Here is a 26,998-nt window from a genome sequence, read left to right as displayed (position 1 = left end):
TTTGAAATTCGAGAAAAGGTTTATAATGTTAGAGGATTTGGAGAATTCAAATTACCCAGAACTCGAACAACCCGTAAAGGTTTTTGTGTGTCTGTATGTGGTGTGAAAATCTGGAACAGTCTGAGTTTACAACTGAAACAATGCAAAAATATTCATAGATTTAAATTTCTCTACAAACAGTTGGTCTGGTCACAGTATACTCAATGATGGTTTTTTAGTGTGCTCTGTAATGTCTGTTCTCTTACCATTGCTGGTATGGATTAAAAAAAAAAAAAAAAAAAAGACTGTGCGTATGTATGTACATATATGTACATGTGTGTGTAGATATATATGTATGTATATGTATGTGTGTATGTGTGTGTTTGTTACTTGTAGTTATTACTGCCTGTTACCTGTGGTAATGTAATTTATAATTTATATATTCTGTATTCAGTTATGAAGGCTCTAATTGTTGCTTGCGAGCTGCAGTTTAGATGCTTGTATGCGCCCGGGGCTGTTGATGGGACTGTATGCAATAATGGGCGTAGCTGCGGGAAGTTTATTGTTTTGTTTTGTTTTTTTGTTGATGAGTGAGTATAGGGGTGGGATTTAATAAGTTTTCTTCGTCCCACTCCTTTTTCAGGCAATTTTTGTTTTTTGTTTTGTGCATTTTATGTTCAATATAGGTATTTGTTGTGCCTGGAAATGAACAAATAAATGAAATGAAAATGAATGAAAGAAAATGTCCTCAAGCTGATTTTTTTTCCAAAAACAAACCAGTGTCTTTGTTGGTTTGAGAGGAGACTGTATTCATCTCTACAGGTGTAAACATGTCCCACCCCCCAAATGACCCCATCAATCACATGCCCTAAACAGATTAAGGATTTGTCTGTATTTACCAAACCATCCTCCAAACTTGAGCCAAAATTCAGATGTTTTTAACACCATACAGTGCTACTGTTTCTCCACTCTCGTGCAGTAAAGTTTAAATTGAAACAGCAACAGTTTGCCTGCAGAGGAAATGGTGAAGTATCCCTGAGTCGTCATGAAGCCATGTTTGTGTCTCATGTGGCTAAAAAAAACCAAAACCCCGAAACCACGGGCAGCATCGGATTTAAAGAGTCAACACTGCGGTTGCAGTCCTCATGGAACTGCTGATGGATGATCCTCCATTGAGGGTTTTTAAACAGGAAGGTAAACACCGCAGGAAATGTTTAAGAGCAGTTCTGATACCACAGTCCCGCCCAGATCGTCAAACTGACATGACATGACCTTGAGGCAGAAGTGGCAGTGATGAGAGATGAGTGGTGAAAATTAAGAAGGAGATTAAATTAAAATTCTCCCAGAGGAGCTCCAAGATCCTCCTGTATCTAACTGTTTATATGTGTTTATCATCTGTCTTCTGGATTTAATTTTCCCACAGTGAGGAAAGTAAACATGACATGGAAGAATGGGATACCTGATTTTCCCAGCAGCACATGAACTCAGCATGTCTCATAATGCCAAGAAAGGAAGAAACACTCAGATCTGAATTATTCAAATCAAATAATCTGAAGATGTTTGGATGTGTGGTGAGCTCTCCACCAAACCTTAGCCAGATATTGCACAGTTTGAACAAGGTACAAACCCATATGGAAAAGATATATATAAATCTTATAAAGTTTGTATCTGTCTTGTGTGAAACTTGTATGAAAAGCATACAAGAGTGAAAACAGATATAAGATCCCTATGAAAAATTATATAAATGAAACTTGTATGTTTTGGATACTTACTAAAACAATATATGAAAGTGGCCACTTTCATGAGTAAATCATATAAGCCTTATATGATTCACTATATGAAGTAGGCCACATCTGATGCAAGTCTTTTATAAGTTTTTTCTATTTCTTTTCCATATGGGAGCATAATAAAGAAATGAAGTTCAATTATGAAAGCTTTTTTGTTCACCGAACCTAAGCCAAATTTTAAGTCATATTAATTAATCATCAATGGCAAAATATATTTTATGTCATCAGAAATATACCAAGAAAATCAAAGCTAGACCATGCAAATTCTGGCAATTTTTAATCAGAATCATCAGAATCAGATTAGCTTATTAGTCCCAGAGGAAATTATGTGGTCACAGTTGCTCAAAGAGAGTCAGAAAACATAAAGCATCCAAAAGACTAAAAAAACAGACCCAAACTTAATCAAAAGTTGGAACTTCACTTCCATATCTGACTTAAATATCTTTAATGCGATACACAGAGAGACTGGAGTAAAGCTGATGTTTCTCAGCAAACTACTAATGTTGTAACAATTTATAACACGAGCAAAATATTATGCCAGATTCGGATGTCTAGTTTGTAAATTTGCCGGTAAAAGTTTAGTAAAAGCTTTATACAAAATTATGGATGTATTGTAATTAACCAGATCCTGGAATTTAAGTAACTTTGCCTGAAGAAAGAATTTGTGAGTATGATCTAGATAACCAGCCTTGTGAATTATACGCAGTGCTCGTTTCTGTACTGTGACTAATGGAAAGTTAAACATCACTCAGTCCAGAGAACTGTCAGAAAACGCTGTAATTTTAAATGAAGTCATGTGTAGCAGGAGATTGTGATAAAAAAGCATTTCATCAGCTGACAGCGGCTTTGTTAGATGCTGCAGAACATCGTGATACAGGAAGAAATTACCATATTGATCGCACAGATGGCTGAAATATTAATCAAATATGAGGAGCTGAGTTATTGATCACAAAAATCAGGCGATATTTGCAGAGTAAATGTGTTCAGTTTGACAGTGAGGCGTTCCTCCCCCATAACTGGTCATAAACAAAAAAGCTGAATGGTGTCCAGGCTAAAGGCAGGAAGAAACAGCAGCTGCTTTAACAGTCATTCATCATTTAAAAAGGTCTCCAGAGAGGTTTAATAAGTGAGGGTGGAACTTTTACTTTCACACTGATGACTGAGTGAAACTCAGAGAGCTCAGTCATCAGGAGGAGTTCAAAGGTCACTAAGAAAGGAACAATGATTTTCAGTGTAGGCTTACAAATGATTTTGACCTGTAATTTTTATTCTTTAAAACCACTTCATAGCTGTTTTACAAAACTTTGTTGTTATTTTATAAGACTTTCTGGTGCGTTCACCTAGTTGTTTTGCAGTTTTGTAGCTATTTTTACATCATAACTGTTTTATCATAACTTTTGTAATACTTTACTTTTTTTTTTTACACCTCTATAAAACTCTTTGTAGCTTTTGTGATTTTATATTTTGTAGTGTTTTATGATACATATAGTGCTGTAGTTATGTGTGCTGAATATAATATCAGTGAGTTCTCAGTGATTCCCAGACATTTACAAAAGTTTCTTTATTTTTACGGGGATCTAGGCCAATGTTCCTGTATGTAAGCCACACTTTGCACTGTTAAATTGACTAAAGAAAGTCAGACTAAGAGATGAGTTTGTGCTGGAAAAGGAAACCGTGCATGTGGGTGAGAACAGAAAAAATGACAGATAAACACAAAAAGGTTGAGGCTGAACTCTGGAGTTAAAGACGCAAAGAACAAAAGCAGAAAACATTTGACTTGGATGGAAATCAGATTATTATTAAAGAAGATGTGAGTGTTTTCACATGTGGATGTTTAAACTGCCATCCTTGTATTTCAGCAAAGAAACTCTCTCCTTATCTATAATCATTCACATCTGTGTGTCTACTTTCTGTCCATGTGTGGGAGGAAGGTGGGGGAGGGAGGGGGCAACAATACCCGCCATGACATAATCACCATAACAGAGTGCAGAATTCCTCACATGTTTCAGCCTCTATGAACTCCCACATGAGATGTTCATGTTTCTGTAGGGAAGGTTGCAACATACTTGCCATGGTAGTTGCAGCAGTACAGGTTGTAACTGTACCACTATTTGAAAAAAAAATGGTACTGTCTGCAACTGTGTGTTGTGGTTTTATCCAACTTTGTTGTTGTTGGCTTTTGTTCTTCTTTGTCTGCATCATTCTGTTGGGTGTACATCACAAAGCCTGACCTCATTTGACATGTTTTTTCAGATGCAGAACCAAAGTACCTGGTGGCCGTCCAACCAATCCCAGCTAACGATGTGAAGAAACACTGCACAGGTATGCTGGCAGCTACATGTGGGCTTCAAACTGATAAACAGGCCAACACATAGTCTCACTCTGTACTCACTTGTCCCAACAGGTAAAGTGAACCTGGAGAAGCCGCTTCACCTGGTGATTGGTTCTATTAGCCCAACCGCTGTGCTACTGTCCTGGGGAAACTATCTGAAGACACCCTATGAAGGGAACATCATGAACGAATGTCTGGAAGACGGGTGATTAACTTCACTTGTTGTCCCAATGCTGATTGCATGTTTTGTCTAAGCTGTACACTGAGCTCTGTCTCTAAAGCTTTGAGCTTTCAGGGATATTTTAGGGAACAGTTCATAGTCTGGTAAAATATTGCAAATTAATTTTTGGGGTTTACCTTTATGATGAGTAACTTCACATATGTCACAGATTCATCATAAAACCAGTTTTGGTTTAGTGAACATGAAAGCTTTTTACCTCCTCTCATGTATTTTATGTTTTATGGACAACCAGAAAGCCCTGTTCCAAAGCTCGACGTTACTCAGAGACAAATCACCTTCAACCAATCAAGGTGATGAATTACAACCCTGAAATCTCCACTGCTGTTGAGCTTGAACTGTCCCAGTGTGTTGAGTGATATTACACGAACTGAGACTCACCAATGCTCTTTTCCATCACCCCTTGATCTCTGCTGCCTCTAATAATACATATTTTTCCTTCCCTGTCAAACAAGTTGGAGGAGCCATTGGAAAGCCTGACCTAGGCGTCCTCTGCCACTCTTGGCGTCTTATTAAAACCTAATGTCAGCTCCATCTGTGGAGGGTTTGGCTGCTGCCTCAGATTTTTGGATCCCTGCTCTGAAAAACAGAACTTGAAGGAGTGAAAGTGGAGATTGGCTTTGTGGTCGCCAGAATTAACAACACCTAATGGACGAAGTTGTTTCCACACTGAGGTCACGGTGGATACAGGCAGCCAGAGAGAAACCGCATGGCATGAAGACGCTGGTACTGGATTGTGTATGTCATCCATATGTCGTACCACTGGGACACTTCGATGCTTTCTGAAACCTTCAGCCTTGTGATCAGGGAAACTTTGACAAGATGCAGCCGAACACATCTTGCACAGTCTACGAAGCAGACCTGCAACCACAGTCATCAGTGATTTAGTTTTGTTTACTTCTGCATAACCCAGTTTTTCTACCTATGAATCTCAGACATTATGGCTCCTTATATAGTTTCAAATCCCTTTAATATCAACTAGACACAATGCTAGTGTATTTAAAGTGGGTCAAAGTCTATTAAATGTAAAAGCTGCACTTTGAAAGCACATTCTTTTTGTTCTGCAGCTCTAAATGGGCTCTTTAAGCATCTCTCTGATTTTAGTTTTGAAAGTTCAAAGCATTATTTCACTTAACAGCAATGTATAAAAACAGTTGGTCAGATATTAGTACAATTTCAATCTGCTTAAGTAAGATAGTGGCCATAGTTTTGGATTACATAGGAACTTTATATCAGTGTCACACAAGTTCCTGTTAATACCTGCCTCTTTAACAAAGAGCAGCCAAAGCAAAGACTTACAGGGGAGTTTGTTCCATTATTTGGGACACCATCTGGCAGTCTGTCCTCAGTCTGTAACTGTAAGCATTTTGTTATTTTAATAGCTAATTTAAAAAAAAGGTAAAATAAATAAAAAACTCTTTTTGTGATTCCCTAAACTGTGGTAAGTGCTGGTTAGCCAAAGATTTATTTATGTACAGCACACTTTCAATGGATACAAATACACACCAGTTGTAATTTGTAGACAAACATGTACATTTTTTACACAGCTGTATCTGTAGGTAATTTTTATTCCTATCCTTGATAAAAATCTTTACCATAATGGTATTATGGCATTAATTTTTTCAAATACTTGGCTTGCTATTTGTGTTTATCACAATATAAACCTAAAATATGAGGAGCTTGAGTCACTCCTCCAGAAATGTGTGATACTGTCAGTCTAATTAACCCATTTCTTTGTATTTTTTGGAATTAGTATTAGGCAGCTGGTTGCTAACATGTTTAGATCAGCTGCTTTACCTGTTTCCTCTGGGTAAATTACAAAGATAACCTTTGTGTTTTATAAAAGTTAATGAATGTAAGCATGGCCAAATCGATTTATTGCTGAAACACAACCAAGCTATTGAGAATTAAAAAAAAAACAACCAAAAAACCCATTACATATAAGCATATGAAGTTAAAATACATCCATCCATTCGCTTATCCTTTTCAGGGTCGCAGGGGGCGCTGGAGCCTATCCCAGCTATCATAGGGCGAAAGGCGGGATACACTCTGGACAGGTCGCCAGTCTGTCGCAGGGCTAACACATAGGGACAGACAACCATTCACACTCACATTCACTCGCACATTCACACCTAGTGGCAATTTGGATTATCCAATTAACCTATCCCCACAAGCTGCATGTCTTTGGACGGTGGGAGGAAGCCGGAGTACCCGGAGAGAACCCACGCAAACACGGGGAGAACATGCAAACTCCACACAGAAAGACCCCGGCCTGATGGTGGAATTGAACTCAGGACCTTCTTGCTGTGAGGCAACAGTGCTAACCACCGTGCCACCGTGCTGCCCAGTTAAAATACAATGGACCAAAAATAGAACCCTGAGGAGCTCCAAGGGCAGTTTTCAGACTATCTAACCACCTTGCTGTTGGTAAAGGCATTTTTCCTTTTTCTCCATCAGATTCTACACTATCCGCTACAGAGAGAGAAACAGGAATTGGATCTACCAGACATGCCCAACAAGTGACACAGTCATTGATAACCTGAAACCCAACACGCCTTATGAGTTTGGCATCCGCTCCAACAAGGATGACCGCAGTGGCACATGGAGCAAACCGGTCATCCACAACACCAGCATGGGCAGTAAGGAGTTACTTACGTACTTGTCACCACTGGAATCATAAAGGCTAAAGCTAAAGAAAACATCAAGCCTTGATTTTGATGTTAAGAAAAAGTTTACAATCTCTTCCAAGAAAAGTTTTTATTATTATTTTTTTGCAAAGCAATGGCTAATCGATCTTTAATAATAATAATGATTAATTTTACTGCTTTTTCTCTGCACTTTTTTCACAGATAAAAATAGACAGAAATCATACAAGCCACGTAACAGTCCTCCAGTCAAGCTGGGGGTAAGTAACCTGCTGTACTGTAACAAAGTAAATGCTACTACATCTGCGATGTAAATGTGATGACCTTTTAAATTTTTAAATCATGGATACATGTAGAATAGACTGCTTCAAACTTTTTATTTACTTAAATACCTCAAAATGTACTTGAAAAATATTTAATGAAGTAAATAATAATATGAACAAACTATGCTGCGCTTACTTTATGTGACATTAATAACATTTTTTACTGTTTGCTTTTGTATAATTATGGCTATTTATTATGGTTAAATTCTAAAACATCAAAAAATGTGCCATATTTTTAATTTGTGTATTTGTTTTTGGTCAGTAAGCTTACTTCATATTTAATGTAAAGTATTATGGCAATGAATATGCAAAAAAGGTTTTCTTAAATTAATAAAACTTGAAGAAAGAAAATAGGAAGATATACAAAAATATTGTAAATAAAATTAAAGGTGAAGATAATAAGTCTTCATTAAAGGAAAATTACCTCTGGGTTTCCACAGAATTTAAAGGTTGAGGTCTAATTTTTCAAAGCAGTGCATCACGAGCTTAGGAGTCCTTGTGTTTATGTATATTTGATTTAAACATGTCTAAAGTTGACATTCTTTGTTCTTTCTTTTTTTTTCTTTTACAAACAGACGCCCCTCTTTGCTCCTCGTTATGGTAAGATTTATGATTTTGTCTTTAATTAATATATAGTCTGTTCAGTCATTATCTCTTCCTGGCATGATTTGTGAAATCTGTTTGACTTGAGTTTAGGTATGTACAGTCAGTAATGTGTTCTCATAGGCCACCACAACAAAACAGGTTCAGGCTGGTTCGAAACACTCACACTTTGCAGTAGGAAAAAAACAACAACTTCCAATTATCCTGAAGTTCAAGCCAAAAGCTTTATGCACCAAATATAATAGCTGCTCATCTTTCTGAAAACATCAGACTTGTATTGTGCACTTAGACATCTGTCTGCTGAACTGCTCATGCTGAACCATTTCATTGTTTTTCTTTTAACATCTTTGTTGACTTGTTTGCAGCCCTCCACAATGGAACGGGCCCTCGAACACCTACTTTGTTCAAAAACCCAGGGTTCCCTGGAGCTCCACGCACGTCCTTTGGTGATTACCGCTCTTTCTTTCTTTTCTCCCTGTCTGCATACTTTTACTTTTCTTCCTCTCTGGGCAACAGAGAAGTTTCTCACACAGCACAGCACAAAAGCTTCCTTAAAGGGTTCCACTGATGGAAAACAGGCACCAAAATGCAGTTTCAATCCTCACATTGCAGATGTGAGAAAGTGAGAAAGCAAATAATAGTAATACCAACATTCTTTAAATGTTAGAAAAGTAAGAAATTCACAGCACTAAAGGATGTTGAAGATTTGTTTATAAAAAGCCTCATCAGTCTAACCCAATGGCTGCTTTTCCCAAACTAGGTTTCACAAAGAATTGATTGTCTCTCCAACCCTATCCTCTTTAATTTTGACATTTTTCCTCTTATAAACCCACCGTGTTATTTCCAACAGCACCTCCCGAGAGCCAGCAGGAAACTATCCCTGTGCCTGGCTCTTCTGAGCCCAAATTTCCTCACGTGTCCCCGGGTAACGAAACAGATGCTCTTTTATTCTTTAATCATCAGCTTCACTCATTTGCAGTCCATCTTTACCTGCTTCGCCTGAGCCTGTGGTGCACCGGGGAGGGGTGGAGGTGGGATGTGCAGCTATTGAGATTGGCTGCATGTTAGCATGTCTTAAGCCCAGTTAGAAAGTCAAAACAAGGCGAGGAAATGATGTCCCTGGAGATCAGTAAGTTCCCCTTGGCCTGCCCATTCCAAAAGTAGCTGCAGCTCATTTTTTCAAACCACACTGCTGAAATGTATATGACAGTCATCATGCTTCAGCATTCATCATCAATTTTCTTTTCTCCTTTCAGCTGCTTTCTTTGATCAATGATATTTCTCTTTCTTAGACTTTTCAATTAATACCTGATAATTTTTTTTACCTCTGAGAGGTACAAGGGCTCAACAGTACAGCATTATCATTAAATATGTAGATTATATTCAAACCATCAGCTATTTAAAGTAAACCAGTTTTAGTCAGAACTCCTCCATTCCTCTGTCATCCTTCTTGTCTGTCTGTCCAGCTGTCCCCATCCTACTTGTTGCAAGTCACCGCTCTCTTCAGTCAGTCTGCATGTCAGGAGTGCATGTCAGCCAGTTCAGACGCAGACGTGGTTGGAATTTCCCATCCAGGAAAGCCAACACAAGTCGTTCTGCAAAATCCTCCCAAAGTACAATGTCTTCAAACTTTTCTGTATTTCTCTGAGGTACGAAATTATAGGGAACAAAATCAAATTCTTTAGGCATCTGTTTGAAAATAAACAAATCTTGTGGAATCTAGGGCTGGGTATCTGGTATGAAACCAGAGATTTCTAATTGGTTTTAACAGAAATATTAGATCTTGATCTACAACAGGAAAATGCTGGCTAAATACAATGGTGTGAAAAAGTATTTGCCCCTTTCCTGATCTTCTGTTTTTTTTGCATGTTTGTCACACGTCAATGTTTCAGATCATCCCAAAAGAACTCAATATTAGACACAGATAGCACAAGTAAACACAAAAAACAGTTTCTGAATGAAGGTGTTTATTATTAAGGGGGTGGGGGACAACAACAAAAAAAACCTGCATGTGCAAAAGTGATTTCCTGCTAAGCCTAATAACTGGAACAAGCAGCAGCAAGTGGAGTCAAGCATTTGCGATAACTGGCAATCAGTCTTTTACAGCACTGTGGAGGAATTTTGGCCTACCCCTCTTTGCAGAATTCTTGTAATTCAGCCACATTGGAGGGTTTTTGAGCAATACCTGCCTCTGTAAGGTCATGCCACAGCATCTCAGTCAGATTGAGGTCAGGACTTTGACTAGGCCACTCCAAAATCTCCATTTTGTTTTTATTAAGAGGTGGACTTGCTGGTGTGTTTTGAATGGTTGTCCTGTTGCAGAAACCAAGTATGTTATAGCATTCTCCTTCAGGATATTTTAGTAGAGAGCAGCATTCATGGTTCCTTTTACCATAGCAAGTCTTCCAGTTCCTGAAGCAGCAAAACATCCCTAGACCATCACACTACCACCACCATTTTTAATGATGGTATAAAGTTCCTTTTCTGAAATACTGTGTTACTTTACATCATATTTAATGGCATACACACCTTCCAAAAAGCTCAGCTTTTATTTTGTCACTCCACAGAGTATTTTCCCAACAGTCTTGGGGATCAGAAAGATGTTTTCTAGCAACACTTAGACAATCCTTCATGCTCTTTAGCTCAGCAGTGGTCTTGGAACTCTGTCATGCAGGCCATTTTGCCCAGTCTCTTTCTCATGGTGGAGTCATGAACACTAACCTTAACTGAGGCAAGTGAGGCCTGCAGTTGTTTAGATGTTGTTATGGTGTCTTTTGTGACCTCTTGAATGAGTCGTCGGTGTGCTTTTGGGGTAATTTTGTTTGGCCGGCAACTCCTGCGAAGGTTCACAGCTGTTTAATGTTTTTGCATTTGTGGATAATAGCTCTCACTGTGGTTTGCTGGAGTCCCACAGCTTTAGAAATGGCTTTATAATGTTTTCCAAACTGAGAGATCTCAATTAATTTGTTTCTCATTTGTTCCTGGATTTCCTTGGATTGCATCATAATGTATGACATTGAGGATGTTTTGGTCTATTCCACTCTGTCAGGCGGGTGCTATTTAAGTGACTTCTTAAACCTGTGTTTAAAAACTGCATTCTGTGTTTTGCCTAATATTGACAGTTTTTGATGATCTCATACATTTAATTGTGACAAACATAAAAAAGAACAGAAATCAGGAAGAGGGCAAACACTTTTTCACACTACTGCATATCACCAACCAATAAGCCAGTGAGGACCCTTCATTATGAACATGTTTTATTTAGTATCAAATGAAGTATCTATACCATGTCCTATCCTGACAGAAAAGCTAAACAACTTTCCAGTTTTGAAAGACATGTATCTGATGACTTGAATTTCTCCAGAGTTGCTGGATGAAATTAGTCAAAATGCATGTCTATTTTATTTTATATCATAGTGTACACATCGCGCAAAAACAAACACTGACCAGTTTCCTATGACCTCAGTACCTCTCTTCTCTTTCATCCCAGAAAAAGGAAACACAATTAGAAACAACAACACCCAACCAGCGGATATTCCCACTCCTGCCCTCCCCAAACTTCTGTCCACCAAAGCCCCCCATGCCAACATCACAGCCGTCCTTCTTACTAAGTTAGCCTCCAGAGGTGACTCCAGTCATGTGCAAACCACTAAGGCACCCACTAGTGCACCTGAGAAGCCTCGTAACCCCACTGGTAATTCCTCCTTACAATCTTTTTTTGTCTTTCTTTCTTTTTTTTGTCTGTGACATAATCATTACGTTTTAGAAAACATACAGTTTTATCATAGTCAGCTTTGGTTGAAAAATATCTGTCTTGTCTATCCATGTCGCTTAATACTTAAAAATGTTCTAGACTCAGTGTATGGTGTCCATGAATATAAAAGCATCATCTGCAAATAGATTCACTGCATTTGCCATATTCTGTCCCAAAAATGCCAAATGTTCTTTTCAAAAGTTGGCTTCTTCTAAAAAATCCTCTTTCTGCTTCTGTGAGATGTTGTATCTCTCAATATCTAAGCTTTTTGGGGGTGTAAGTAATGCAATGTTGTTCTTCAAAAATGAGTATGAACATAGTTAACAATGTTCTGTGTTAAAAAATTTTTTCACCAAATGAATCAGTGTATTTTCTTTTCTTTTTAAACTGTGTGGGCCCACAAAAATAAGAGTTTCATCCAACAGTTGAACTTTACAAAGAAATGTAGCACACTCAGCTGCTGTCAACCAAGTACTTTTTTAAAAAATGTATAGATCTTAAAATCTTTTTATCACACGTTACCTAAGGTGTTGAAAATAATCATAGCAGTTCTACAAAATTGGTTGGTTTTAAATGTATTTTTTTTAGACAGCTGAGACATAACTGACTGAATACTTACTTTTATTTAGATTTAATTTCTGCCTCCATAAACTGCTCATTTGAGGTCAAAGGGCCCTGGCGACTGTTACTATATCACCCTGTTACCAAGGCAAGTGCCAGATGTACTTTGCACTATGTGAAAAGATCTGGCATATATGTGCAGCCTGGTACCAGGAGTTGGTGGACTATTGGCTAAAGACAGCACATCCTACACTGGTCACATACATTTTTGTAGGTTCTACACCACCTTTGTAAGATTTTGAGGAAAGAGCTCGTGATAAGTCTTCATAGTCAAATCCTACTTCTTAAATGCACTTTGAATCCAAATGTAACCGAGGCTTTAAAAAGTCTTGCCTTTCGTGTCTTACCTTCTCAACAGTCAGTTCTGCTTGGCAAACTTTAAGAAGAATATTTACATTTTCAGGTTTTAATTTGACAGGATGCAGACCATCTCTCAAACTGAAAAAGGCCTTCATTTTTTTTAGTGTTCAACCTTCTTTTTTTCATACAGCTGTTGGCAAATCACAGGACGGCTCATCACTGCTGAGATCAGCACTGGCCAATGAGCGGGCCAAAACTAACACATGGGGTAATAACAACCTCACAAACAGCTTCCTTCATCTTGCAATCAAAAGCAACCTTGCTATGTCTGTCTGCTGTTAATTTGCAATCATCTCTTTCCCTTGAGCTTCCAGGCAGCTTCCAGTGAAATTAGTGCTAAAGGTTTTTTTCCACAGGAATGGCTGCTCAATCCAGGAGTATCACCTTCACGCACATTTCATCTGGTGTTTGCATGCAGCACACAATCTTCCAGTTATTCATCAGCATCTTTGATGACTGGTTTTTCAAGATTGTGAGCGCTTAAAGAATCATCTTGGTCCCATCATGCTCATTTGTTTATTTATTCCATAAATTCAATGACATCAGATTTAATGGTCCATCACTAACGATGCTGCACAGGGCTGCTGCAAGCTCGCTTGTCTGCCAACACAGATAAAGGTCAGATCAGACTGTAACACAGGCCGTGCAACTGTTTTTGATCTTTTAGGTCAAGGAAACAAAAGAAATCTCACTCCATCGCTGCCCTTGCAGCCCTACAACCCAGCAGCTACCACAGTTACCGGATCCATGAGGCCTGCATCGAGAAACCCTCTCTTTCCCTTCTCTAATGGCTTCAGACAGCCCCACTCCCCCTCCTCTAGATCGAGTAACTCATCCCCAACTTCAGGGAAACTTGGGGGTAATCCTCCTTGTACCTGTTTCTTTTATGTTCACTTTGCTGCTTTGCTGTCTTTTACTGTCCAAGGGGAAAATGTTTTGATAGGCTAAGCCATGAAATATATCTAATTTCAAGTACTCAAGTTTAAGTTTGACTTTTCTTTTCAAGTCAAATGCAAATTGGAAAAATACTTACAGGCTTATTGATTATATTTCTCTCTTGTTCAAGATTCTAATATCAAGTCGATGAAAAATTGATACCAAAAGGAACTGAAATATCAAATATACCTACTATTTAGGTTGTAGAATCTTGAGATATTCTAATCAACGCTGATTGGTTTTGCCTCTTGTGGACTCATTATCTTCCAGTTTCCCATCTATTGTTACTGTCTGAGACATTTTGGGGGCTTTTGCAATGGTTTTCTATGCCACTATTCTTTCAATTTTAAGAAAGAATTTCTTATGTGTCTCAACACTGTTTCGCATCTCATCACCCCTCAACACAATTTTACTTTTGCCTTTTTTCTGATTAAATGCTGTGAAACTTCATTTTTGTTAACTGTTAGCTGCTAAATGAACCTTTCAGGTGAACAACCACACAAGTCCGTTAAAAGCTTTGGCTAAAAGTTTAATAGATCAACTAGTGGGATTTTATATTGCTTCCAGAATAAATAATGCACATTAAGGTTTATCTTTGGTTCATAACTGATCCATGACAAGAATTAAGGAATTCTGTACAGTTAAGGAAATGGACAAAAGTTGGGGAAAAATGGGAAAAGTAGGTGTTCCAAATAGTCAAGACAAGTAAAAAAAAAAAGATTTATTTGGTTAGAAAAGGACTTGGTTGATTGTCCTCTCATCAGGTTCAGTTTTCAGAGACAGTTTCCTTCCCTTCATAACACTTAGTTTTCTCCCAACAGTAAATGGACAACCACACCGGGGCATTTCCCCACCTAAACCGGCCATATGGTCCCGACCTCGATTGGGTAAAAAAGACCTTGTTTGTCTTTCTGTGTTTCATCATTAACCCTTCACTCGCTTTTGCAGCATTTTCACCTCCACTGCAGCTCTTATTGGTGTTTTTTGTGTCCATCCATTTTTTATTAATACTTTAATGTCCATGCACTATTCATCCATCCATCCACCTGTTTGTCCACCATTGGTCTGTCCATCTGTGTTGTCTTTTTGTCCCACATTCGCTGCCTCAAGCCAGTTTTGAGCAAAGCTTCAGTCAGAGAGATATAACTAATCAAGCCGCTGCACATGGTTGATTATGTGAGTTGGTTACTTAAGCTCAGCAGCTGATTGTGTCCCTCTGTGTGTTCTACAAGTTGTTGGTGGTGGGGAGTGTTTAACCATCTGGTTTAAGGTTGTGGTTGGGGAAACTGTAGCAAATTCAGAGACCTGAGACCTCTTCAACTCTTTGGGTGCTGGGCTAAAAACCATTTCACTGCTTCACTGTTTCACTGCTTTGCTCTAATAACCATGTAGAATATTTCACAAAAAGTTTTAATTATTCCTTAGAACCAGTTTAAAAACATTAAACTCTGACCAGTTTGAAATAATGTATATTTTCTTGGATGAACTCCATCTGCAGATGAAAATGGTCAGATAATACACTAAGGTCACTGAAAAAGTTTGTTTGTGGATGTATGTTTAAAGATTGTGTTTTACAAAAGTATTGAATAATTAAGCTATTTGTTGTCTGCAGGGTTGACTATTGATTTTTTTAAACTTTGGCCATTTCCCCAGAATTCAAACTTTTTTATGCTACTGCACAGTTTTTGCAGTTTTTGGGAACATTAGCATGATGTTTTTTTGTTTTGTTTTTTTAAAAAAGCTGTGTGTAGTTTAAATAGTGTTTCCAGAGTTATAATCTAAAGAAAATAGTCTGTTATCTGCTGAAAATGATAAAAATTGACAGAAAATAATCTGTCAAGATTATTATCAAGAGCTACAAATTGATTCGAATCCTTTTTCTGAAACTGGCCTTTTAAGTTTATAGAGAAATATCTAAAAATATACATATAAGGCATCAATGTTATTGGGAGTGTTGTTACTCTTTTAGTTAAAGTAATGCTTCTAAAATGTAACTTAGTTAATGAGAGCTGGTGTAGTGGTGTTATCGCTGGCTCAGACCTGCCTACACTTGTTGAGCTTTACTCTGTACATTGATATAGTAGTAGTTATAATAGTTGCTATATGGGCTCTCTCTCAAACTTAATACCATTATTTTATTTGTAGTGTTTGGTTTACTTTCTGATGATTTGGAGTAGTTTCCAACCCAACTAGGAAAGAAAATAGTAATTTTGCTCCAACAATTACTTTAATAGGCTTAACAAGTTGTTGGCGCAAACTGGCTGCAATATTTATTTGGAATAGGAACTAACGTACCAATGAAAGAAAAATATTAGAAAACTTTTTTTTTCATTTGTTTTTTTTAGGAGAATAAGCATATATATATTTTTTTTGTACCAGCAAAAGTGTTTTTAAGTGTATAGAAGTTATTCTAGTAATACCTTCAGCAGAGGTTAAACTCTCTGCAGTGACTTTCAAGCATCAGAAAATTCAATAGAATTTGAAGTCTTTCATAAGCAGCTAAAAAAAGAGGGTGATATGGGTTATGAGAACTTTCACTTTAGATTCAGTTGTATTATGAGTTAGGCCACCGTCAGAACCCATCTGACAATTGAAACCTGGTCAGATCACAGTTTACAAAAGCTTATAGTGAATTATACAGTTAATGATTTACATTGTGCATGGTGTCATGGTGGGCATGGTCTTCCTGTCCAGTATGCATGAGCTGGTTTTGGTGTCATCAGTTTTCTAGTTTTGATGTTTTGTCTTTTGTATGTTAACACCCAGAAACCACTGATCTATGACTTTTTGACAGAAATTTAAAAATGCAAAACCGAAAAATGGCCAAGGCATCTCAGGGCTTTATTTCAGTATTGAATACAAACTCCAGTTTTAATCGCAGTGCCTTTCCTGCTGCAGTGAACAACTCATTGCTGGAGGAAAAGAAGTCTGAACTCCCTGAAGTGTTTGGTCGTTCGGGTCCCACGACAGAAGAGTGGGTTTATGGTTGGTAACGGCATGAATTTCATTTGTCTGCACCCAAAACTTGCCCATGCCGTGTGCTGACTGCCGCTCCAGTTGCTCTACATCGTTAAGACTGCATGGTTTGGTGGTGTTACATGTCCAGAAACAAATCTTTAGAAGGACCATGAAGGAAAATACTGGCCGTCAGCTTGAAAGTTTTGGCCAAAGGCTTTGGAAAGTATGCGCTCCCCTGATCGTTAGCTTAGTTTTACAGAACCTCACTTTGCAGAGCTTTGCGCTTTTTCTCACCACAGAAATTAAAGGAGGAGACTGTTTCTAATTAGCCTGTGATGAACCTGGCATCTCGACTGGACCTTTGGTATTATTTTAAAAAAGTTCTGTCCAGGGTCCAAATGCTTCAGCTTGTGCTTCTTGCCTGATTGCGAGTGCGATGAGCTTCAGACATCTTGCTGCAGAGATGCCGTGTTTAGAAAACCCTCACGCGAACCAGGACAGCATGGCGTGCATTGGACAGTTTTCATCAGAATGTGGAAACCTCTGTTTGATTTTTATTTTAGAATTATTTGTGTGAAAAAAAATCATACCAATATGTATTTATTCTAGTTCTGTATTGTAATCACGAGGCATTTCTGAACATAGGCTATAATTATAGCACAGTTTCCACTCTGACCTTCCAATATAATGATCCTTTGAGAACACCGTACCTCTTGTGGTTTCTTGACAAGCCTCCTAATTTATGTCCAAGAATAATACAAGGTTTATCCAAGTAAGCAAAATATCTCTATGAAGCTTAAACAATTTTAGCCAAAATTCATGTCAAACAACAGCAAACATTCATACAGGCAGCCCATCACACATATTTACATGCAACTGATTGAAAGGAATGCATCTGTGTTGTTTCATGTTACGAGCTAACATGTTTCAGGACTCCATCATCTTTCATGTTCCTGGCTTTGCATTTATTCTATTTAGTTTTGGAACCGAGTCAATTCCTTGATTGTGAAGAATTTGGTTTCTGCTTAAATAAGAGGAAAGGGGGCAGGGGCGGGGTGTAATTGGCTGCAGGTTCTGGACTTTAGTCAGAAAAACACAAAAGATCTTGTGGGATTACAAGGAATTGTTCATGTTTTAAGGTTCATTTGGCATTTGGAAATGGGTAGGGAGTTCTACCTTAGCTGAAAAAATATATATTTCAAGAGATTAGACAGCACCTGGCTAGAAAATAGATCCAAATTGGCTGTTAAAGCTTTATTTTTGCCTTATGTAAAGCAATACTGTCCACAGACTACAGAACAAGCCTGAATCTGATCTAAAACAGAGACATTCCCATCATGTAATACTTTAGAAAATTATTGCAGCACTTTATATGAATAGTAGTAAAATAAATTTGAAATGACTGTACATGAAAGAGACCCTTTAATACAAAAAGTCACAAGTGCAGAGATGGTTTAGATCAGGACAGTAAAATAAAGGCTGATAAGGTGGTTGTAACAAGATAATGTTTTTGTTTCTTTCAGGATCTCCTGCTCGTCCAGCAATACAGATCAACAAGAAGCCAAATTTGGTTGGAAAACCTGGAGAAACGGGTAGGAACTCAATAAGAAAAACAATGAACTTTGTCTACACCCTTGTTTAACTGCGACATTTATAGTTTTCTGAAGGTTGAACTGTTTTTGTTTACATATTTTCCATCAGACAAAGTTAACAACTTCAAACAGAATGATAAACTGCCTGTCCTGAAACCCAAAGTACCAGCAGTGACTGCCAAGCCGATCAAACAAGAACGGAAACAGACCACAACTGCAACACCAACTACTACTGGTACAAAGATTTCCACTTGGCAATCAAGTAGTAGTCATCAGCCCAGTTTCGTCCAGTTTACCACATGCAAACTGCAATTTAAGACAATTTTCTCCTGCTTATTTTGAAATGTTTTGCTAGTTTAACCAAATGCATGTGACCAATGATTGAACATGAAGTCTATTTACAATATGCTGCCAAATGGGGCCTTGCTGGGCACTTTAAAAGTTTTCATGTCAGTCACTGCTTTCTTTGAATAAAGCTTTTGGAAAATATAATATTTTTTAACTATATACTCACTCCCAAAAGAAACCCACAAAAACAAAACAAAGAAAAAAATATTTTCATGGACATGCACAATATGCACAAAATATCACAAACCAGCTTACAAGAAGTAGACATACCTTCTTGTAATATTTTGCTTTGTTTACAAAAAATGTTGCACATAGAAGGAAGGTCATTTTGTTCCGGAAGGTTTATTCTTGAAATTAGACAATTTGTGTTGTGTTTCTTCTTTCAGCACCTCGACAGGAGTCATGGGGGGAGTCAGATCTTTTTAAATCACAGCCATCCTCTGAGATTGATGCCATGGGCAAAAAACGTTACGTAGGTAAGCTGAAATGGTCACTTTAGCAGGACATTGGGTTTTACCATATAGCGATACAGACATCAAAACAAGCATTTTTTGTTCCAGCTCCAATTACATATACAAAGTGAACCTCAAACCCCAGTGATATTTATGCTTTACATTCATGTTCTCTTTCTACAGCACCTCATGTCATCTACAAAACTGGAAAGAAACCAGATGAGCCTTGCTCTATTACCTCTTCCCTCAACTACTTTCCCGAAGATGAACCCAGTGAGACAAATGTGACATCACCACCAAAGACTCCACCCTCCAACCTCACTGTGGTGACAGTGGAGGGATGCCCATCTTTCATCATCTTGGACTGGGAGAAGACTGACAATGAAACCACTGGTACTTATTAGCTGAATCTTTATTGCAGCAGCCGAACAAAAAACTGAATGAAATTGAAACTCTTTGGTGACTAACCTATAACACTCCTATGGTGGTTTTAGCTGTGTTCTATCACGATTCTGTTGGTCATGTCCTAATTCTGTCATCCTCTTCTCAGAGTACGAAGTCATCTCCACTGCTAAAGGCCCAGATGGAGAACAGGTTTCCATCCTGACTACAAACCAGACTCACACTGCCGTAGAGAACCTCAAACCTGAGAGCAGGTAAGTTCTACCTAAATTAGTTTTCTTTCTTCAACTTTACTTTTCATGAAGTTGAAGTCAAAGTCAATTTCTAAATTGTAGAATTTGAGATTGGAAATCGCCCAGCCTTGTGTACCATGTGCAAATTTTCACAGCCTAGCATCAAGGGTTATCTACAGATTTATTTACCATGATTTCATGTTATGAGATTGATTTGTTGTGTAGCCAAGAGAACCAGTCAATTTGTCGGCTACACAGAAGAAAGAGAAGACATGAAAAATGTGAAAACACTCCAAACCAAACCAGTTCATTACAATAAAGTAGGTTTATACATATTAATCTCTGGATGTTAAGTGTTTCTGCAACTCAGATCTGACTGAACATCTGCTGGTTGGCGTTGCAGCCATTTCATTCAGCTGTTCAAACAGCCCAAGTCAGTTGAGCCCAGTAAAATAAGCAGAGCATCTGTTACGCTTGCTGACGCTTTAACGAGCCGCGATGTGGGAAAGCTATTTGGTGTGAAGGAAGGTGGTTAGAAATTAAGTCTGGCCAATTGCAAGTCTGGACTCCAGTAAAACCATATAAAAATAAAGAGCTGTGAGCAGAGGTCATGGTTTTCACTGTCATGCACGGATTGCATGATGTTTGTGACTGTCCAAGCTTATAAAACCTGTTTTAACAGTCAGTTGTGTAACTTTGATACAGTATAAAAGAACAGAAAACAATAGTTGTTGTATTGTTTTTTTTAGTGACCTAGAGGAAATGGTTAAGGAAAAATCCTTTGTTACAGTAAAATCACCATTATTAACAAGTAGCTTCAAAGTAATTTGTTAATAATTCCTTAAAAGTGTATAATCAATAAAAAATAAAGGTAGTCTATCCAGAGAAATGTAGTATTAGAATATTGGTACTTTAACTGTTTTGGGCTGAGCTGATGTCTTTATTTTATTTCCTACTTTACTTTGATAAATTATAGTTCTTAAAAAGATTTTGCAATATAGTTCATACCTAAGTAAGTTCTACATTTTCTTGTACTTTGTGGCATCTGAGTTTGCTGTGTCATCTTTGAAAAAGTTATGACTCTATTCCTGAATATGTATTATTGTAATGCTATATTTCCCCCCATTTTTTAGTTACGAGTTCAAGGTGAAGCCAAGGAATGAGCTGGGCTCAGGTCCTCCCAGCGAACCAGTTACCTTCAACACAGAGTCAGGTACATTCCTGCTCAACTGCCTGTCTTTAGAGAATGCACAAGCCAAAGCAGTTGCAGTCAAACTGAAACTCCAGGACCTCTCCGTGACTTCAAATGTTTTAAACAACAAGTAGAAATGCTCCAAACTTTCCGCTCATCAGTTAAGACTAATGTTCACCCTCAGCGGCAGCTACTGTTTCTGCCCATTTCAAATTCACTTAGCAGGAATTGCAACTCATTGCAGATGTATAATTAATTATCGCTATTGCATAAAGGTAATTTCCTGCTAGAAATTTATCATAATGTGAGACTTGAGACTTCACTCCTGATTGCCTGCAAAATACAATTAATCAGTTATGCAGTCATCCATAACTGGACTTTACTGATAGAATTACTAACAAGTCATTGATTTAGTTGTTTTTTAAATGCTGGCATCCAGGATATTGATTTTTTCAAACATTGCACGAGTGAATTGATATCCTATATTTCAAACACAGAGAAATAATTAAATGTTCTGCTTCACTGATCTAGATGATGATGAAAGTTGCTGCTCACGTTATAAGAAGGCAATCCTGCATCAATGTGCAGTATCAGTTATGCTTTCTTTATATAAGCTGTTAAGACCCTGTTGTTATTCTTTCCTCAGCGGACCCCAGAGTGAGTGAGAACGTTTCAGGTAAATTAACATCCACCTTATGTCCACATGGTTATAAGAAAAGCCTTTGTTTAAAGGTACAAAGTTATATTTATTTTTCTGTACAGGAAAAGATGCTATCTGGACTCAGTTCCCCTTCAAGACAGACTCATACTCTGACTGCCATGGCAAACAGTATGTGAAGAGGACCTGGTACCGCAAGTTTGTTGGTGTACAGCTTTGCAACTCACTTAGGTACAAGATCTACCTGAGTGAAACACTCAACGGTAAGTACAAATGCTGAATTTATTGCCCACTTTAACAGGGAAACTGGTCCCAGATCTGATCTGTTTCTCTATATTTCCCCTTATAGGTAAATTCTACAATATTGGAGATCAGACTGGCTTTGGTGAGGATCACTGTCAGTTCGTTGACTCATTCCTGGATGGGCGAACGGGCAGACAGCTCAGAGCTGACCAGCTCCCATCCAGACAAGGTATAAGCTTTATTTCAGTTTTCCTGAATTTTTCCTGAGCTCCTTAGTGAGCATGCATTTTTTGGACATTAAGATCCAGTATACTGCATGATTTGTCTTAAAAAAAAATAGAAATTAGTTATACCTGTACTTACATCTCATTTCAATTCAATTCAATTTTATTTATACAGCACCAAATCACAACAACAGTCACCTCAAGGCCCTTTTTATTGTAAGCTAGACCCTACAATAATACATACAGAGAAAAACCCAACAACAATTATAGCACTTTGGCAACATTGGGAAAGAAAAACTCCCCTTTAACTGGAAAAAACCTCCAGAAAAACCAGGCTCAGGGAGGGGCGGCCATCTGCTGCGACCGGTTGGGGTGAGACATAACAGACAAATGTAAAACATTACATTTAAATCCAGTGTGACACCCACTTCATTGTCATTGTCTTTGATGCCTATCTAGAATAAGAGTTCAGAAACCAGAGAGGACATTTTAGAATCTTTTAGTTTTTCCATTTTCTTTAGAATCACAATCATTTATTTAGTATTAGATGTCTGTACATTTTTATTACAATAAATAGGAAATTCTGCTGCTCTTAATCGGGTGCTTTGATAAAAGTTAGATTGAATGTATCAGATTTAAAATATGTTCCTCATCACGTATTGTTCTTTTTTGTCCAGGTTTCTTCAGAGCATTGCGTCAAGAACCTGTCCACTTTGGAGAAATAGGAGGACATTCTCATGTCAACTACGTCTCATGGTATGAGTGTGGAACACCCATTCCTGGCAAATGGTAGACGAACAGTCATCCTCACAGAGGCCTATGATGGGATTTGTTGCCAAAGCTTGGATGGCTAAGCCGTGCCTCTGAATTCTCTCAACCATGTTACTCAGTGCTGTAAAAATGTACAGGATATACTTGTCAGGGACTTTGTAAGGAGAGAGCATTCATCATAAATGATATAGCAACCATGCCTCATTTTTAATATTTATCTAGCAGCAAGGCTAAAGTGATGTTAGAACATGAAGATTCATAGAGGTATCGTTTCTCTGACTCATGCTAGATATATTTTATTTTGTGTTGAAATAATGGGAAGCTGGCTCCCTGGATTACTATTTTCATAACTTGTGAGATGTTATTTATCAAAAAGTCTTTGATTGCATTGCTTCACGAGGGCCACAGATGGGAATTCACAGGAGTTTTTTTTTTTTTTTTTTTTAGAAATGCCATAAAAAGTAATTCAAGTGAGAGGTTTTAAAAGATACCATCCTGCTTCACATTCATCCATCGGCAACTGGCAGTAACCCATATCACCAGTCTTTAACCAATGCTTCACTAGTTAGTGTAGCGAATATAGACAGCATCATGAGTGATAAATTTACTGGATATCAGCAATAAGAAACCTATTTTAAACATTAAAAGTAAATAATGTATTTGATAATATAAATACCAAATAATGTACTTTCTGCTCTGAAAGGTGCCCCAAAAATACAGTACGGTGATATTTTTCGGGAACTAAGTTAGCATTGTAGGTAACTAATCCAGCTTTGTGAATCTGCTGTTCTGTAATTAATTTTCATTATTAATTAATTCATCTGCCAGTTATTTTTGATTAGCCAAATTAGTCATCAAAAATAAAAAAGTAAAAAATAGCCCATCCAATTTCTGAAACATATATTTAGCTTACTGTCATGTAATTCTTATATTTAAGAAGCAGCAAATGTTTTACTTGAAAATAGACAAACAATTAATTGATCATCCATTAACTGATCTATTAATGGAGAAAGAGCTGCGGCTTTTTATCATTGTCCTTTAAAGAAAATATCAAGCTGGCCTGAGTTTTGGTGCTTTAAACTACATTTTTAGGTGAAATGCCTAAAATTCATGCTTTACATGTCAATACGTTGGATGTGTTGACTGAACGCTGAGCTTCGGTGAGAGGCTTCTACACTTGCATTTTGCACAGCAGAAATGTATTTATATGTATATGGAGAGAATGTATTTTTTTCAGTACATTTTTGCAGATGCATTTCTCTCACCATGACCAAAAAAAAAAAAGGAAAAAGAAAACCAAATGGTACTATAATATGCTCTTCTTTGTCCTTCCTCGTGCTAGAGCATGGTGGGAAACTAATATTGCTGCCTGATTGCAAGTCAAAAGCAGAATTATTTACATTTTAATAACCAAATTACATTTAAAGATTTTATTTCTAGTTAGGTAGGGTTAAAATATTCAAATGGGAAATTAACTTGTTAACTGGTCTTATAGATGGAAACTAATTGCCATCTGATGCCTGGTTAATCACATAAAACATTTCCCTAAATACAGTCTCTTTCTGTATTTTACCAAATTAACTCATTGGAGCCATAGTTGCCCCAGTGGTTTTTCAAGCTCAACAACAGACCCAGTCATGCAGGCCTAGCAACCCATCACATGGCAACCACCAGTTACTAGGGAAAAATATTGGAGATTGGTTGCTGGATGTCACTGGCTGAACCTGGTAACAAAGTAGGTGCTGCTCCAAAAGCCTACAGGACCTATAGATTAGCATGGAAGATACCAACATGCTTGCAAACACTCTTAAAATATTTTCCCTAGCAAGCAGTCTATAGGTCTGTGAGACGAAAGCCTAAAGTAGGGGCAGCGATAGCTAGATCAGGAATACTATGAGTATCTGTTTCCTTGAGTAGCTAGACAACCAGCCTGTATGCAGTCTTCAAAGGAAACCTCAGACACCAGTTTTATTTACTTACACTATTTGTCACAATCAGATAGCTGCGGGAACAATGAGCCATCTGGCTCAGAACTCAGACATTTCAGTCTTTAAAGGGTTTGTATATATCTTCTTATGGAAATTATGCATGAAAATAAATCCTGTTGTATTGTTTGTGATATTTTTAGCAACACATAAGAAAGGCATTAATAACTAAAATTGAAAGATACCATTTTTAACAATTTTTAACGAATGTAAAGTTTCATCAAAACAAATTTAATGACCCAATGAACAACAAAAATGTCTGAGACAAAATCTGATCATAATAACAACATTAGTAAGAAAACAGTAATAGATAACTATAATGTGGCTGAAATGTTCTAATGATGTTCTGATGGCTAGCAAATCCAGAAATATCTGCATTAAACATGCTGTTTATTTAACCAACATCCGGAGATGGCAACTAAGTTAGAAAAAGTAATGGAGTGCCATGATCTGCCCTTCTACATGTCTTCAAATGGGCATTTCTTTAAGGGCACCTAGTCTGCATTGTCTTACCTGTCATATGAATATAACATTAAGATGCTGAATGTTAATATTCGAGTCACCAGGTTTCAAAGAATGAGGTTCAAGTAATCATTCTAAGCCAAAAGCTCAGCTTTCAAACTACTCTGAGTAGTCAGTACAACCAATACCAGACAGTATAACTCTGTCAACAGGCTTCCAAATGTTGGCCAATCAGAAGAAAGAAGGGGGAATGGAGTTGTTAGAAATGCTTAACAACTCATTTAATGAACTGAGGGGTTCATTAAAAGGAGGGCTTTATGAAGGGCAAATATAAGTATCGATTTTTATTTGAACTGTGAATCATGCAAAGCTACTCTAGTAGAGCCAAGAAAAGAAGCAGAGTGCTGAAAATGAGCAGACTAGGTACCCGTTCAATTAGTTGCAGTGTGTGTTGTAATATAAATTTTCTCCCTGGCAGGAAACAGATTACATGACTGTGGTATCTGAGAAGTGCAGTAATGAAAGTCGCAGATTAGGGCTATTAAAAAGCGCTATACAAATGCAGGCCATTTGCAGGCCATTAACTAAATTGCTAATCTATCTTTATAATACTTAAGGCTGCCGTTAACTTCCTGTCCTTCCACCAGCCTCAAACTTACCTACTGTCACACTAATAATATATGGTGGAGTGATGGAGGCAGAGACAGTAGAGAGCAGTGATATAATACAGCATTAGCGGGGTGTTTACTGATTCTTCCACATAGTGTTGCACAGTCCTGCTTAGATGCTGTTTCCTGACAATAAAGCAGTGTACTGTGCCTTTACCTTCCAGCTGCAATCCTGACCGCCTTCATTTATAAAGTCCATTATTATAAAGCAGGGATCATTTAAAACACAGGAGTGCTTTGTAAGGAAAAATAAGAATGTATTGCTGTTAATGTTTTTCTACATACATTTGTTTCTATATTGATTTTTAACAATAAAGAAGTTTTGAGTCCTTTTTAAAAAAAGTGTCTTTATTTACCCTCCACATGCATAAAGCTTTATCAGTTTATTACCTAGAACAGAACCTTATGTTTTTCTATTTTCTTAACTACTATTAATTGAATTAATCAATACCTAATTCAGAGTTGTCGAGATTTGGAGACTATCTCAGCTGTCATAGAGTGAGAGGCAGGGTACATCCTGTAAAGATCACTAATCGGTTGAAGTAAAATAATAAATTTAACCCATATTTCCTAACTCAGGACACAGGAAATGTGTTTCGTTGAAGATGAGAGATGAAAATATCAACAACAGTCACATCCATTATGTTTAAATTGGGAAATGCTCACAGGGATTAATCAGAGAGTCAGACAGGATGGAAAGGAAGTGTTTCTCTTCAGCTGTCTTCAATTGCTCATCTCCAGCCTCTTTACAGCTGAAAATTAGAAGTTGGTGAGTATCAAAGTAAACGCCTGTGACTGTAAGGAGGGAGTAAACGCCACTTAATGTTAACACAAATAAAAATCTGTTCTAAAAAATTTCAGTTCACACAAGCACTGAAATCCACCTTTAGTCACAGACAAGATTAAATTTTTGCCTTTTGAAGATGATCAAACAAGTTTAAAGAATCTTAGACATTAATTTTCTGCTTAAGCAACTTCTTGAAATGAGCTTATCAACCTGTAGCATTTCAGTCTGGTGATTAAGTTTGATCACTATACTCAAAGACACAATAGTCTATATCAATACCTACAGGGAGTGCAGAATTATTAGGCAAATGAGTATTTTGTCCACATCATCCTCTTCAGGCATGTTGTCTTACTCCAAGCTATATAGGCTCGAAAGCCTACTACCAATTAAGCATATTAGGTGATGTGCATCTCTGTAATGAGAAGGGGTGTGGTCTAATGACATC

At 37.5% G+C, this 26,998-nt stretch overlaps 1 protein-coding gene across 14 annotated transcripts in view; it reads left to right on the top strand.

Annotated features, from left to right (window-relative positions):
- abi3bpb (ABI family, member 3 (NESH) binding protein b) overlaps nt 1-26,108 on the top strand; it is a 46,098-nt gene extending 19,990 nt beyond the window's left edge. The window contains exons 3-24 of one of the 14 annotated variants that reach the window (XM_005943320.2): nt 4,020-4,088; nt 4,171-4,303; nt 6,794-6,975; nt 7,186-7,241; nt 7,880-7,904; nt 8,273-8,353; nt 8,758-8,832; nt 11,398-11,601; nt 12,773-12,850; nt 13,310-13,501; nt 14,400-14,465; nt 16,477-16,563; nt 18,060-18,128; nt 18,238-18,363; nt 18,863-18,952; nt 19,112-19,321; nt 19,479-19,584; nt 20,697-20,776; nt 21,402-21,431; nt 21,518-21,676; nt 21,763-21,885; nt 22,558-26,108. In XM_005943320.2, coding sequence (XP_005943382.1) covers nt 4,020-4,088; nt 4,171-4,303; nt 6,794-6,975; nt 7,186-7,241; nt 7,880-7,904; nt 8,273-8,353; nt 8,758-8,832; nt 11,398-11,601; nt 12,773-12,850; nt 13,310-13,501; nt 14,400-14,465; nt 16,477-16,563; nt 18,060-18,128; nt 18,238-18,363; nt 18,863-18,952; nt 19,112-19,321; nt 19,479-19,584; nt 20,697-20,776; nt 21,402-21,431; nt 21,518-21,676; nt 21,763-21,885; nt 22,558-22,673 — 2,357 coding nt within the window. In that variant the 3' untranslated portion in view covers nt 22,674-26,108. The remainder of the gene's footprint in view (nt 1-4,019; nt 4,089-4,170; nt 4,304-6,793; nt 6,976-7,185; nt 7,242-7,879; nt 7,905-8,272; nt 8,354-8,757; nt 8,833-11,397; nt 11,602-12,772; nt 12,851-13,309; nt 13,502-14,399; nt 14,466-16,476; nt 16,564-18,059; nt 18,129-18,237; nt 18,364-18,862; nt 18,953-19,111; nt 19,322-19,478; nt 19,585-20,696; nt 20,777-21,401; nt 21,432-21,517; nt 21,677-21,762; nt 21,886-22,557) is intronic. The other 13 variants (XM_005943322.2, XM_005943321.2, XM_005943323.2 and 10 more) reach the window with 13 other exon arrangements.
- The last annotated feature ends 890 nt before the right edge of the window (nt 26,109-26,998 follow it).

Source organism: Haplochromis burtoni, unplaced genomic scaffold, assembly GCF_018398535.1.
Source record: "Haplochromis burtoni strain Fernald_Lab_line unplaced genomic scaffold, NCSU_Asbu1 Contig_332, whole genome shotgun sequence".
In the NCBI taxonomy this organism is placed as follows: Eukaryota; Metazoa; Chordata; class Actinopteri; order Cichliformes; family Cichlidae; genus Haplochromis; species Haplochromis burtoni.
Note: the sequence above shows the minus strand (reverse complement) of the source record. Positions and strands in the feature narration are given on the sequence as shown.